Source organism: Eleginops maclovinus, chromosome 5 (genome assembly GCF_036324505.1).
Source record: "Eleginops maclovinus isolate JMC-PN-2008 ecotype Puerto Natales chromosome 5, JC_Emac_rtc_rv5, whole genome shotgun sequence".
Lineage (NCBI taxonomy): Eukaryota > Metazoa > Chordata > Actinopteri > Perciformes > Eleginopidae > Eleginops > Eleginops maclovinus.
Window position 1 is genome coordinate 18,088,787 of NC_086353.1, and position 13,315 is coordinate 18,102,101.

At 38.6% G+C, this 13,315-nt stretch overlaps 1 protein-coding gene across 1 annotated transcript in view; it reads left to right on the plus strand.

Moving 5' to 3' along the window:
• The window catches only part of pkd1a (polycystic kidney disease 1a), a 65,253-nt gene continuing 51,938 nt past the window's right edge, over window positions 1-13,315 (plus strand). Inside the window, 1 exon segment of the mRNA XM_063884270.1 lies at window positions 1-503. Coding sequence (XP_063740340.1) covers window positions 229-503 — 275 coding nt within the window. The 5' untranslated portion in view covers window positions 1-228.

Consider the following 13,315-nt stretch of genomic DNA (forward strand, 5'->3'; position numbering starts at 1 on the left):
TTGAGAAGCTCCGTTAGATTTTCAGAAGAAGGGGGATCCGACCAAAAGAAAAGAAAAAAACGCAGTGGAGCTAACGGTGTCTAAAAGTGAATCCCTTCTTCTCGTGTTGTCCCCTCACATGAGAGCCGCGAACAGGGACGCGTGTGTTAGCCTTTGTCCTGAGTATTTTTGTTCCTTCCTAGACTGAGAGGACTTACACCATCAGAGGCGATGAGATGTGAGTGAGCTATGCCTTGTGGAAATGGACAGACTTTAACCAAGCGAAAACATGGCGTCTGCGTCCCGAGGTTTAGCTTCTTTTCCAGTCTGCTTGTGGCGCTCTGCTGCTTGGGGGCATGGGGCTCCGGGCCTCCAGGGGACGGCGGCAGGAGCTGCAGCCCCTGTCCCGTCAACTGCAGCTGCACGTCGGCGGGGCCCCAGCCGTCCTGCGTCGTCAACTGCTCCAACCTCGGGCTGGAGAGGGCCCCAGCAGCGGCTGACATCCCGCTGGCCACCACCGTGCTGTAAGTGCTGCAGAGATTGGGGGGTTGACAGGGATGTACAGTGGAGGAAAGTGGGAGATTGAACATAGGAAGAAAGTCTTACGTTACTTTGTATTTAATTTTGCAACTATATTTGAATTTATCTGACAACACAATTAATTTTGTTCGGTATATTGATGGTTGTTTGCCATGTAGTGACCGTAGCTAGGGTCAAAGGCTAGTTTACCATGTTTTTGTTTACGCCACACTACTGTCTTGCATCATCCTGAATTGTGAAACTACTAAAGGATTTATTCATTTTATTTGTGCTGTTATTTTTGTTGTTGTAATGCATGAAGCCAAAAATAATTGGTCGATTATCGATCCGTTAATCGACCAACGTATCTTCACCTCTTTTGATAATTGATTTATCATTCAAGTCACTAGTGAGACGCAAAAAAGTGAGACATTTGGCTGGTTCCAGCTTCTTAAATTGGTGTATTTACATATTTTCTGTACTGTGTATCATCGTTGTGTTTTTGATTGCTTTTTTGGCAATTTTCTTGAGAAGTAAAATTATAGGGAAGATAATTGGCAGATTGGAGAATATAGTAAATAATCATTTGTTGCAGCTGGAGCCACTTGATTCAATCTGACAGATGTTGTGGTTGGATTAATGTGGCCTTGAAAATAGTACACTATTCACTCATGTTGGTTGTTAAAAAAAGAAATGTATTAATAACGTTTCAAAAAAAACATGCAACATTGGATAAACAGAAGTATAATTTAAAATAAGCAGAACTTGATATGCTTAAAGGTGACATTATTTGGTCTGACGCAGGCTTCTATTGAAGGCCCAACCTCTTGTGACACTGTGTGTCTCTCTAGTAGGTAGTATAAATGGAGTTGGTCACCAGAGAAGTGAACTTGGTGTTTATGGTGCAGATCAGTCTTCAGCCTCTTGTGCTGCTGCAGCGAGAACATTCTGTTCTGCGCCGACTGAAGACATATGTTATCAATTATTTATTTCCCCTCACACTTCCTTCATATATTTAAGATAGTTAACCTTTATACCAGGGATGTAATCAATGTACAGGAACATATGCAAGAGGCTCTATTAAAAAAAAGCATATAATCATATAATTTAAATTAGTTCTTGGAGGCAAGTGTGTTTCAACTGAAGATCTTCTCATCTATGGCAGTGTGCATACTGTGCTTAATTTGAATGGATTTAAACCTTTCTCTTCATGGCGTCCTCAATAACGCTTGACTTTTAATGTTAGTATTTGCGTGAGAGACAGGAAGAGTGCTCTGTTAGGTGCTGCGTTAATGAGAGGCAGACCCTTCTGCAAGATCTGTGTGTAATCATGTCAGACTCTATCGGAGTGTTAATTGCATCGGCCAATACACACCACCTTCATCTTATACCAGCAGAGGCCATATGGGTAGGTGACTGACTGAACATTACTGTCCTTGCTAATTTGGCCCCTTGACAGCTGCTCACCTCCCTACAGTATATGCAGGAGCATGAAATTAAAATCAGATCTTCTCATTAGCTCCGATTTCATGGCCGATAATGGCAGAGGGATAAGATTTTTATTTTATGATGCTGTAGACACTCCTTGGTATGTGAAAGATATTCACTCACTATTTCTGCATAAAAAGGTCACTTTCTCTCAGGGACTTGTCAAGTTACTTGCCATAATCCAAGGCAGAGAATAATTTTCTCAAAAACTACAGAAAGGTAGCTACAGTTTGCATTGATTCATTTTACTAAGCTGATCAAAACAGAACATTCAAGCCACTTTGCTAAGAATGACTTCCTTGCTCAACTGCAATTGTACAGCATCGCAGATAAAACTAAAATAAATGTTTACAGTCAAGCAGTTACATAAGCAACATAAGCAATGAGACAAGGGTTGAAATATCTGCAAGAACCTGAAAAAAAAGTATTTTATGTATAGCCCTTTTTCTTTAGGAATTGAATTGAGACCTTGGAGCGGTAAACAAACTCTGGATGTGCACGTGGTTCATTCTCTAAGTTTACTCATCAAAAAAGTATATAAATGAATTACAGTAAAAAAAAACTGTGTGTGTCAATATGGCTGTGCATGCCATGTGCAAAGCCCACTGCAACCTTTTTTATCCACACTAAGCTACTCCTGTTTTCATTCACAATGTCAGTATTTACATTATACCGCTGAAAGCAACGGGAGATTGAGCACATATTTACACCGTAAAGTTACAACTCATTATCAATTTAATATATTGATTATTTTTTCATTAATCGTGATTAAAACTTCCAAAAGTAGCAGCAAATTACAGTCAAAAGTACCGCAACAATTTTTACTATGCCAAAAGTGACCTACTTGAAAAACTGAACTCAAAGATGTCATATTTACCATCATCGTCATAATTAAACACAAAAGTAATCACACATGTAAAAGAATGTTGGCATTTTTTATTTGAAATGACTTAAATGAGAATTTGACTACGAAACATATTGGCTCAATTAGTTTTCTGTTGACTGATAAATATATTGATCTGCTATTTGTTTCTTGTATTTTGTAGGTACGTCATCCATTTGTTGACTCTTCAGTTAGTTATTGGATATGGTGAACAATACTATTTTTTTTAAGACAATGATTAGAATATTTTGTTTTTCTCTATGGTGATAAATAGACAATACAACACCATCCTGATGAAGGCCAGGTAGTGAATAAAGCTACCTGCTTTGATGACCCACTCTGGTCTGCACCTAAGTTCAAGTATTAGCTAGACAGGGGCTAGCACTTGGCAATTTAAGGAGAGGCTCACGCATGTTTTTATTAAAATTTCAGAGGCTTTTACTGTGGTAAAACGATTTAGTTCTAACAAAGCAGGTCTGAAAGGTGACTTTCAAATGTCTGCTGATTGTTAATGTGTGTGACAGAGGTGGAGAGTGCAAGAATTGAAAAGGCATGATGAAGTTAATGGCTGAATTTTTCATGAGCTTTGTAGTTGCATAAGGCGACCACAGCAGTAGTTATTTAGCCAGAAACTATTATTTTTCTCAACAATGCTCAAAGAAAGAGAGTAATCTTATTGCTTTCATTAGAAGTTAAATTACACTCGTAATTATTATTTCTATAATACAAATTCTGCTTCCCAATTATAGAAGTACATTCAAATAGTCCGTTCACATGTTGATATGTCACAAACCCAGAATACTACTTTTACACAGTTTTTCCTTCATGAGAGGCAACAGATTTTTTATCTTACAAATTCAAGGTCAGACAGCAATAAATAACTGAAACAAGAACACCAATGAGACTGGACGTAAATATAAAGCAGAAGCACTTCAGTTTCTTTTTGTCTCCTCTGTGCCCCAAATTAAAATAATAATATTAAAACGGAGAAGATAAGATAAATGATACATCGGTACCGAACTATTTTAACATCACATACTGCAGAGTGTATTTGAAGGAAAGCATTCCCATTACACACCAGTCCATCTGTTCCTGCCCACACACACAACACATATCTTAGCACTTCATAGAGACGGTTTATGCAGCTCTGAAGTCACTTCTGGGAAATGATTGTGGATTACTCTCGGCTTTTTAAAGTCTCTATAGCCTTCGTTGAGTATGCAGATTGCTGTAACACATTTTTATCGCCGAGCTGTGTCTGCCCTGGGACAAGAGAAAATGAAAGCATATAAAAAATTCAGTCTCATGTGTCAGAACATACTTAGTTTATTAAACCTGATCAGTTTACAGTGATAGACGAGAGTTGGTTGTAACTCATCTTTACACATTTATTTGGCAACCGTCAATTAAATGTATTGCTAAGTATTTCGAGCTTCCATTTTAATGCTGCTATTTTTCTCTTAAAGGCTTTTGCTCCTTGGTCAATAGTTTTCTTAGTGTAGGATAGGCTACGTACGATATTGGACTTGTTTTATCTGCTGTATCATATGACCCATTGTACCGCACATACAGTACAGCACCTTCTATATTAAAGTCAGTTCAGTCAGTCCTAATAGAAAATAATCCAGTGGCCATGTCAGAGATGAAGGCTGTCATCCAATGCAAGTTGACATTACACTACACGCTGAGAAAAAGATACTAACATAAGGGCAAAGAGACATCCACACATTCGTTGCAATTGCTGGTAAACAAACATTTAACAGGAAGTCCTTTTTGTTTTTTTAAATGCTCATTGAACAAAACATGTGCTATATTTGTTTGGCTTAACTTGGCTTGAGTCTGCCAACAGTCTCGCTGAACCTTAAGGTACTGCAGATGTGCTTTAATGTGAATGTTAGTGCTAACACACTTTGAATTATAATGGAAAGAATAGCGTGTTAATGTTATGGATGTTTTAAGAGAACTGGAAACAGTGTTAGAGATGGGCCACTGTTCATTCCCATGAAAGTTTCTCAGTGGCGCATGAAGCCAAAAACATGACCCTCCAGGACAAACTTTGATGATATGTTAGCATGTTAGCATAACCTTTCCAATGCTAATGTTGGTCTGGCCTCTGTGTCAATAACAGTGTCAATGATACCATGCAAACATGCCTAACGATGCTTAGACCTTGCATTGGATGCAGCATATACTGTATGTGCTAGCATGTAGCTTATATGTGCTAGCACGTTACTTTTTTGATGATATGCGCTGGTTGCCATCCGTTGATGTTTTGGGACACTCAATTAATGTTTCACAAGCTGTACAGCATCTTAATATACTAGCACTTTAGTGTGTACCGTAACACTGGCTTGTTAGCACACTATTATTTTATATGCTCTCGTTAATGTTACCAATTCACCTGGGATGTCAAGATGTGTGATCTGTAATATGTGAGGTTGGAAGTTGCTGTAGCCATGCTGTTGGAAGGGCAATAAAGAAATGTGTACACCACTTTAAATTTGGTCAATATTTCCCTATGTCTTGTGTTGTATGCTGTTTTCTACATAAAGTGTTTTTCCACTCACTGGTCGGGAGTGGAAAATGCAGTTGCACTGTAAACAGATGAGTTGAGAAGTATGTAGGGCGAGTAGCAAAGTTAAGTATCTTATCTGGTTTCGAAACTATTCCATTTTTTATTGTTTCTCAAGTGCACCCTTTCCAGGTCAGGAGGGTTGTGTGGCGTCACCATAGCATTGAGATGCACAAAGACACATTTCAGGGGTGGAGATTCTCTTTTGAGACAAGCGTAGTTACAGGGAGCAATTTTGGCTTTTGCAGTCCTGAGGCTTCGCAGCTGTCAGAGAGACAAGACTCAATCTGAAATTCTCCCACTTTTCCTTGGGTTTTCTATCTCTGCTCCTATCATCCATACAACCATCTAAACACCAGACACAGATATACACATACTGGCTTTAATGAAGTGGGAAAGGAAAGATTGAATCTAGTGGCCATATGTGAGGAAGAATTTGTTTTGTTACCATGGCAATAGTAACCAATGACATCACCCGCAGAAGCACAGACATTCCGAAGGGATAGAAACAGGGAGAGAAGAAGAAGGCGAGGCGGCTCCCATGCTCTCCACCTCTGTCTGTGTGTGTCCATGAGCTTAATCATTTTTAACTGTTGGTAACAGAAATGTCTTGGTTCATTATTAACTAATTCAAGCTGTGAAGCTGGTTGTTACTCGATAAACTGAAGAAGGAACCCATTTTGCAAGAAGTCCGGGTTGTGTTTGTGTTTGTCTTGATCCTTTTCTTTATTCTTTGTAAGTTTGTGGCACGGAAACACTTTCCTCTTCCTCAAACCTTTCCACACATTTGACAGCTAGCAAAAAATAAACTGCTTTGTCATAAACCCTCTTGTGCACATCTTGGCATCACTCACATAGTTGGCTGTAAATCTTCCGCTGAATCCCTGCCAGATGTGTTGTGTTCACAGACAAAAAGCCTGAAAAAGAAACAGATATACAGACTGGAAACTCACTGGGTAACAGTTGTTTTGTGCTAGAAAGACACCAGATAATTTGGGCCTTGTCATCTTTGAGTTTACTATTTCCCATCCGTTATGTTATGAAATTACACATTGTGTATATCTAAGTTTCTTTTAAACACTGAGAAATTGACTAAATGTTAAAATGCCCTTCAATTAGCTCATGAAATGTTTAGCCAAATCAATTACATTGCTCAACCACTGCAATTTAAAAGATAGGATAACTGATCTAAAAAATAAACTTGTGTTCTTTAAAATAACACTCCATTTAAAAGGTTTGGTGTGGACTGGCTGTAAAAATGTTTGTTATTTGCCCATTGCCAAAAATCAGCAGCTGTGTATCCAAGCTATCATTAATTCTGGTTCAGTGCATTCAGCGATGTTAAAAATATCCATTGAACCTGCTCAGATCACACTGGCAGCATAGTCTAACAATCGGCACTACATTTAATGCTTGATTTGTAGAAATGGTTATAAATATGTGGCTAAACAAACGTATGTGCATCATACCATTGATCATAAACCTGTGATTATTATGAGGTAATAGTGCTTCAATATTGTGTAGGAGAGAAACTCCCTCTGGAGGGACCTTTGAGATTTTACCCTTAGTAGACCATTTAAATGCACACAAACCTAAATAACACACTACAGGAAAGGGAAACTCCAAATGAGCATTATAGGGCCTCTTTAAAGTAATTCATTATGGCTGTTTTATTTGCCTGTGCTCAAAGTCATGTCTTTTAGGGTTGATGGTAATAAGAACATACCAAGATTTGAGATTCATTTATTGCTCATTGAGACAAAGGCCGTATCCATGCATCCAATTTACCTTTGGATTGGGTCGTGCCACGGAGGGAATTGAAATCACACTAAGGCAGGTGTTCACCACAGCCCTCTGCTGTGGTGAACACCTGCCATAGTGTGATTACTTTGAAGTCAACCATTTGACTCTTGCTTCAGCTCATAAAGCACTTGACCTGTTTTCTCCTTCTTCACCTGCAGGAAGAAGTGGAGTAATAATTGGATTTTGCTCCCTGCATTCAAACCTGAAAACCTAAGGCAAAAGTGACTGTTGGTGTGCGTTTGTGTGTAGTGTGTGAAAACCAGTGATGGGCAAGTTACTTCCAAAATGTAATACAGTACATGTTACTTATTACTGTCTTTTTAAAGTAATAAGTTACATTACATTATTACTGTCTCTGAACTGTAATGCGTTACACTACTTTTGTGTTACTTTGAGTTACTTTCACGAAAAATAACCGCAAAAGTATGGCTTTATGCTAAAATGTAGTTTATTGCAGCTCATTAATTAAAGCTATCTATCTATGGCAGTAAGCCGAAATTAAACGTATGCTCCATTTTAAGTGGGCTGAATAATATTTGATACCGGTAACATGACGTTGCTGTTTGTTATTAATAACATGTTAGTGGAGCCTCTGCACGGCCCTGTAACCTGCTGTATATGAACGAGTCTCTATGGCAACGTTAGCTCACCTTGTCATTGGTGTGTTAACGGGGATTTGGCTGACAAGCTTTTTCTAAAAGCCGGCGATTCCACAGAGGGCAGAGACTGCATATCTTCAACACTCTGCCACGAGTCTCTGAACTTCTCGGGTTCAACCAGCATAGCAGACCCAGAGAAAGTTACCTTCTGGTGCTTTGGCCTGCGTGCACTCCTGTCTTTTTCTTTTCTTTTCTCCGAGCCTGCAGCTCTGCATTGTGAGCCTGCAGCTCTGTATTGTGAGCCTGCAGCTCTGTATTGTGAGGCTGCAGCTCTGTATTGTGAGGAAGCAGCTCTCAATCGCGATTCTGTTTCTGCAGCCCTCTTAACCAATAGTAAACAGGCTTACTGAGTTACTATTCTACATGCACAATTATTTTTCTGGTGTCAGAATGTCTCGCGATGTTTGTGATTTCTTAAAAACAAAACGCCACATCATTTCGGGTTAAAATGTGTTGTAACTGCGTTACTGAGAATTGTAACGTATTATATTACCCAAATTTCAGAAGTAATGCGTTATATTACTGCGATACAGCAAAAAGTAATACATCACTGTAACTCCATTACTTTTGTAACACGTTACATCCAACACTGGTGATAACACACTATTTGTTTGTAGTCTGCTCACACTGGGCGCAGAGAGTGACAGAGATAAAGATAACTCAGAATAACAGGCTGCTTGCAGTGTGTTTTGTTTTCATTCAATGTCCACACAGCATTCAAATTGACAAGAAAAGCTCGTTTGGCAATTTCATTTTCAAGTGAAAGAATGTTATGCAAAAGCATCCTCTGATTCGAGTCTTTTTTTGATTTCATTCCAGTGCTTCTGGAAGCCACATAGGAAACTGATGCAATAAGCATAACAATCAGAAATAGCACTGTGATCAGAATTAATATAGGGAGGAAATGATGCCGACACTGAGCTGTTAGGACTTTTGACATGCTTTATTATCATGCACGCTGCTCTTGCTGTTCCACTTGTTGCATCTATTTATGTGGAGCTTTCCCTCTTATTACACACATAGAATAAATTAAGCTTCAGTCCTGCTGCATACACAGCCCAATAACCTTGGGGCAAATGCATGCATTGTGGACAAAGGATGGAAATATGCATATTTACTCTTCATGTCAGTGTACACAGCAGTGCTTGCAAGAATACAGATGTTTAATGTATCTCAAATATAAATAGGACAATGTGCTAAGCCTTATTTCCATAAAGAATGTATGCAGGTCTCAGATTTGTCCTATCTGCTGTTTGCACTATTGCCACATCTCCCGAACTGTAGACCTTTCAATGAAAAGAACCACCAGGAAAAGTAGACCATTACAATGTCTGTTTAGCATTTCAAAAGTCATTCATACAAACATACTGAGAAGACTTTAAGTTGTTTGCTTTATTTTTGCTGAACAAGTTTTGTGAATGTCAATAGCAAAATCTAAAATGGTTAAGTCATTTTACGTTCAAATAATAATAATAATAATAATAATAATGATAATGATAATAATGACATTTCTGTAAAGTGCATTCAAAAATTGGACAATGGAACACAACAATCCTTCAATTCAATGCTCTTCATTTTGCAAAATGTTGCTGATTCTTAAAAACTCAAATTAAATGAACTAATCATTAACAGGGGGATTTATGTAATGTAATGTAAGTAATGAACGACGGGAGGAGGTGATTGTACACACGTTTCCAACATCCAAGCATTGCAAGTGCTATACATTATTTTAAAAAATGTAAAAACTAAATGTGAGCTTTATCATGTATGTCTTATTGGAAGCACATGAATTGATGGATAGACTCATTAGCATTACAATGGTCCCCATTATGGAAATGAACACATGAATTGTGCTGCCTTTAGGTGGAACATTGATTATTCTTACTTCTGATGAGTCCATCTTATGAAGTAAAGGACAAAGAAAACCATTATTTGAAACAGCATTTTATTTATGTAGTCACTAAAGATGTTACTTAAAAGGAATTATAATTGCGACTAACCTTTAATTAGCACATATCTTGGCCTTTCATACATCCTGCCAAAGTTCAAATGCAGTTTCAAGCCACTTTCTAATTTCAATTGATTAGAATTCAAAACAGACGGGCGGTCAGATTAATAAATAATGCAATTTCAGGAAAAACCGAGCATATGTCATGACTTTATATACAAACAAATGCATAATTTCAGCCTTATGATTATTCAGATTGGAGTGAGTGATTTCTGTAAAGTGCATTCAAAAATTGGACAATGGAACACAACAATCCTTCAATTCAATGCTCTTCATTTTGCAAAATGTTGCTGATTCTTAAAAACTCAAATTAAATGAACTTATCATTAACAGGGGGATTTATGTAATGTAATGTAAGTAATGAACGACGGGAGGAGGTGATTGTACACACGTTTCCAACATCCAAGCATTGCAAGTGCTATACATTATTTTAAAAAATGTAAAAACTAAATGTGAGCTTTATCATGTATGTCTTATTGGAAGCACATGAATTGATGGATAGACTCATTAGCATTACAATGGTCCCCATTATGGAAATGAACACATGAATTGTGCTGCCTTTAGGTGGAACATTGATTATTCTTACTTCTGATGAGTCCATCTTATGAAGTAAAGGACAAAGAAAACCATTATTTGAAACAGCATTTTATTAATGTAGTCACTAAAGATGTTACTTAAAAGGAATTATAATTGCGACTAACCTTTAATTAGCACATATCTTGGCCTTTCATACATCCTGCCAAAGTTCAAATGCAGTTTCAAGCCACTTTCTAATTTCAATTGATTAGAATTCAAAACAGACGGGCGGTCAGATTAATAAATAATGCAATTTCAGGAAAAACCGAGCATATGTCATGACTTTATATACAAACAAATGCATAATTTCAGCCTTATGATTATTCAGATTGGAGTGAGGGACCAAAAAAAGCCAATATCCATCGTTACTCTATCCATGTTATCCATTTTTAGTAAATGTGATTTTTACACTGCTGTTTCACTTTTCATTTTTGTTTCTGACTTAAGTTCCAATGATCCTTTGTTTAGATATGGATGATAGAGAAATCGATAACAATGACAAGTTCTTGCATTTATTTGGTGACACATTTAAACACATGTAAATTGCAGCCATGTGGGGAAGGTGGGTCTATACTAACAAAGTAAATGTTAGTCGGAAAAAAACAATATTAGTAAATGTTTTGTCATTTCTGGCATCGTCATTCATTTTTTTCCCTTTTGGTTTCCAAATGACAAAAAACTAAAAGAGAAGAAAATCCAACTGGACTTTTGTATTTGATTTTGAGTTATGGGTTGATGTCAATAAAATACAGTTGAAAATAATAAGTAGTTGCTTTTTTCTTCTTTCTGTCGTATTCACAAACCAGAAACACTGCAGACCGGAGCACCATTTCTGTTTCAAGCCCACATTTTATGACTTCAAGAAAGGTTGGACTCGCACTGTTTCATTTACCAGAAAAAGAGTGAGCAATGAGCGCAAGACAGTGTTACAGGAGTTTTGTTTTTCCTGCATTCATTGACAGCATGTAATAGTGTGTATGTGTCTGTCTGTGTGTGTTAAACCGCTGCACACAGCTGCCCTTCTTTTGCCAGCTGGACACCAGACGACCCAGGCAGCAGCAGCTGGAAAAATGGACAGAATGTTCTAAAGAGGAGAGTGTTTGTGACCCAGTCAGAGTCCAAGAAGCAAAACGTTTTTTTAGACCAAACCTGTTCATTTAAAGGTCCGCTATTATGCTCCTTTTCAGGTCCATATGTGTATTTTGTTGCTCCACTATGACATGTTTTCATGCTTCAATGTTGAAAAAGCGCTTTATTTTCCTCACACTGCCTGTACATAAATGACCACTTTTCACTCCGTCTGAAAAGCCCATGCCCCCACCTTTGCAGAAGCGCACTCTGCTCTGATTGGTTAGCTGGTGACTCTGTTGTGATTGGTCAACCGCTTAGAGGTTTGTCAAATGTCCCGCCCCTGAAAAAAACTGAAAAAATGGCATCGCTTCTTGCGCCGTACCAGTTTATTACAAATAAATAATGATAGATTATCAGTGATCATTTCAAAGTGACACAGAGACATCAGATTAACCTTCAGCTGCGTCTGTATGACCTTGAACACAACTTTTGATCACAAACAGCAAAGACTGTTTATAGCTATGGCTCTGTCAAGCAGTCTTGCTCTTTCTTGGTGCTAGTTCAGTGAGTTGTGTTCATACAGTGATGAGACTAATACCAATGGAATCCGTGGAATCTCAGGCTGCATATGATATGTGGTTTGTGCAGATAGCATGAAGTAAAAAAATCGCCGTAGCTCACTCGGTGCTATGTAGCGTTAGCTCGTTTTCGTCCAGTGCTGATTTAGACGCTTGGTGTTAGAATTATGTTTCGTTTTGGTAAAAATGGTTAATATGGTCTGGTAGCTGAGTTTCTTCCCGTTAAGTGGGTATGCCACATTAATAGATTGTTAAATGTTAACATGCCCTGAGACGCTGTTTCTTACAAGTTGCTGCGTCTGGGTTTAAGAGGTTAACGTGTTGTGATGAAAAACCATCGCCGTGTTTCTGCACAGTTCAGGTAAAGTTGGTGGGCATACAGCCTGAAAGCTTGGTAGCGTAGCGTTTATAGCGTTAGCTTGCTGCTTTGCCGAGGCAAGCAGTGTGCTCAACTGTGCGGCTCAACTCCCACAACAGCTCCACAATTCATCTGCGTCTGAAAAGCCGGTCTGCTCGTCACCGGATTTCGTTCTGCCTGGTTCTGTCAAAAATTCTATGGGCGGTTACAAACCAAGTGGGCGGAGCCATGAATAATAATTAAGCTTTGCCACGACACACTGACGGAGACTTCAGATTGGCCCATATCTTCCGCCTATTGTCTTTAATTGGCTATTGCATACAGCAGACAAGTTCCATAGTTTTCAAACCTACCATAGTTCACAAACTCATATTGACCTATCTTATGTCAAAAACAACAGGGAAACACTTTTTTTAGTGGATGGTCCCCTTTTAACATCCCCGTCTCCCTGACTCCTTGGCTCATTCCTCTGGTTTCATGGTCCCTCTCCTCCTGCAGTATAGGGAAAGTAAGCTCTTACTTGTGACCCATGCTGGCAACTCTCACATTAAGTAGTATGGAGGCAGTAAGACCGGCGCCCAAGGGACATGCAGCCCACAGTAGGGGCGATTGTTCTCCATACCTGGCATTTGTCGCTCAATGCTGGTCTCCCACTTTATCGTCTGCTTACCTTTACCACCTGCCTTTTCCAACTCCATCATCTTTAGCTTTTGTCCTGCTTTCCCTCACGTCAGACTGTCTGCCCAGCTTTTGAACATAAACACAGCAGCAGAGGGAGGAAAATAAAGGGGGAAAGAAATTGTGAGAAGTGACTTGGGAAG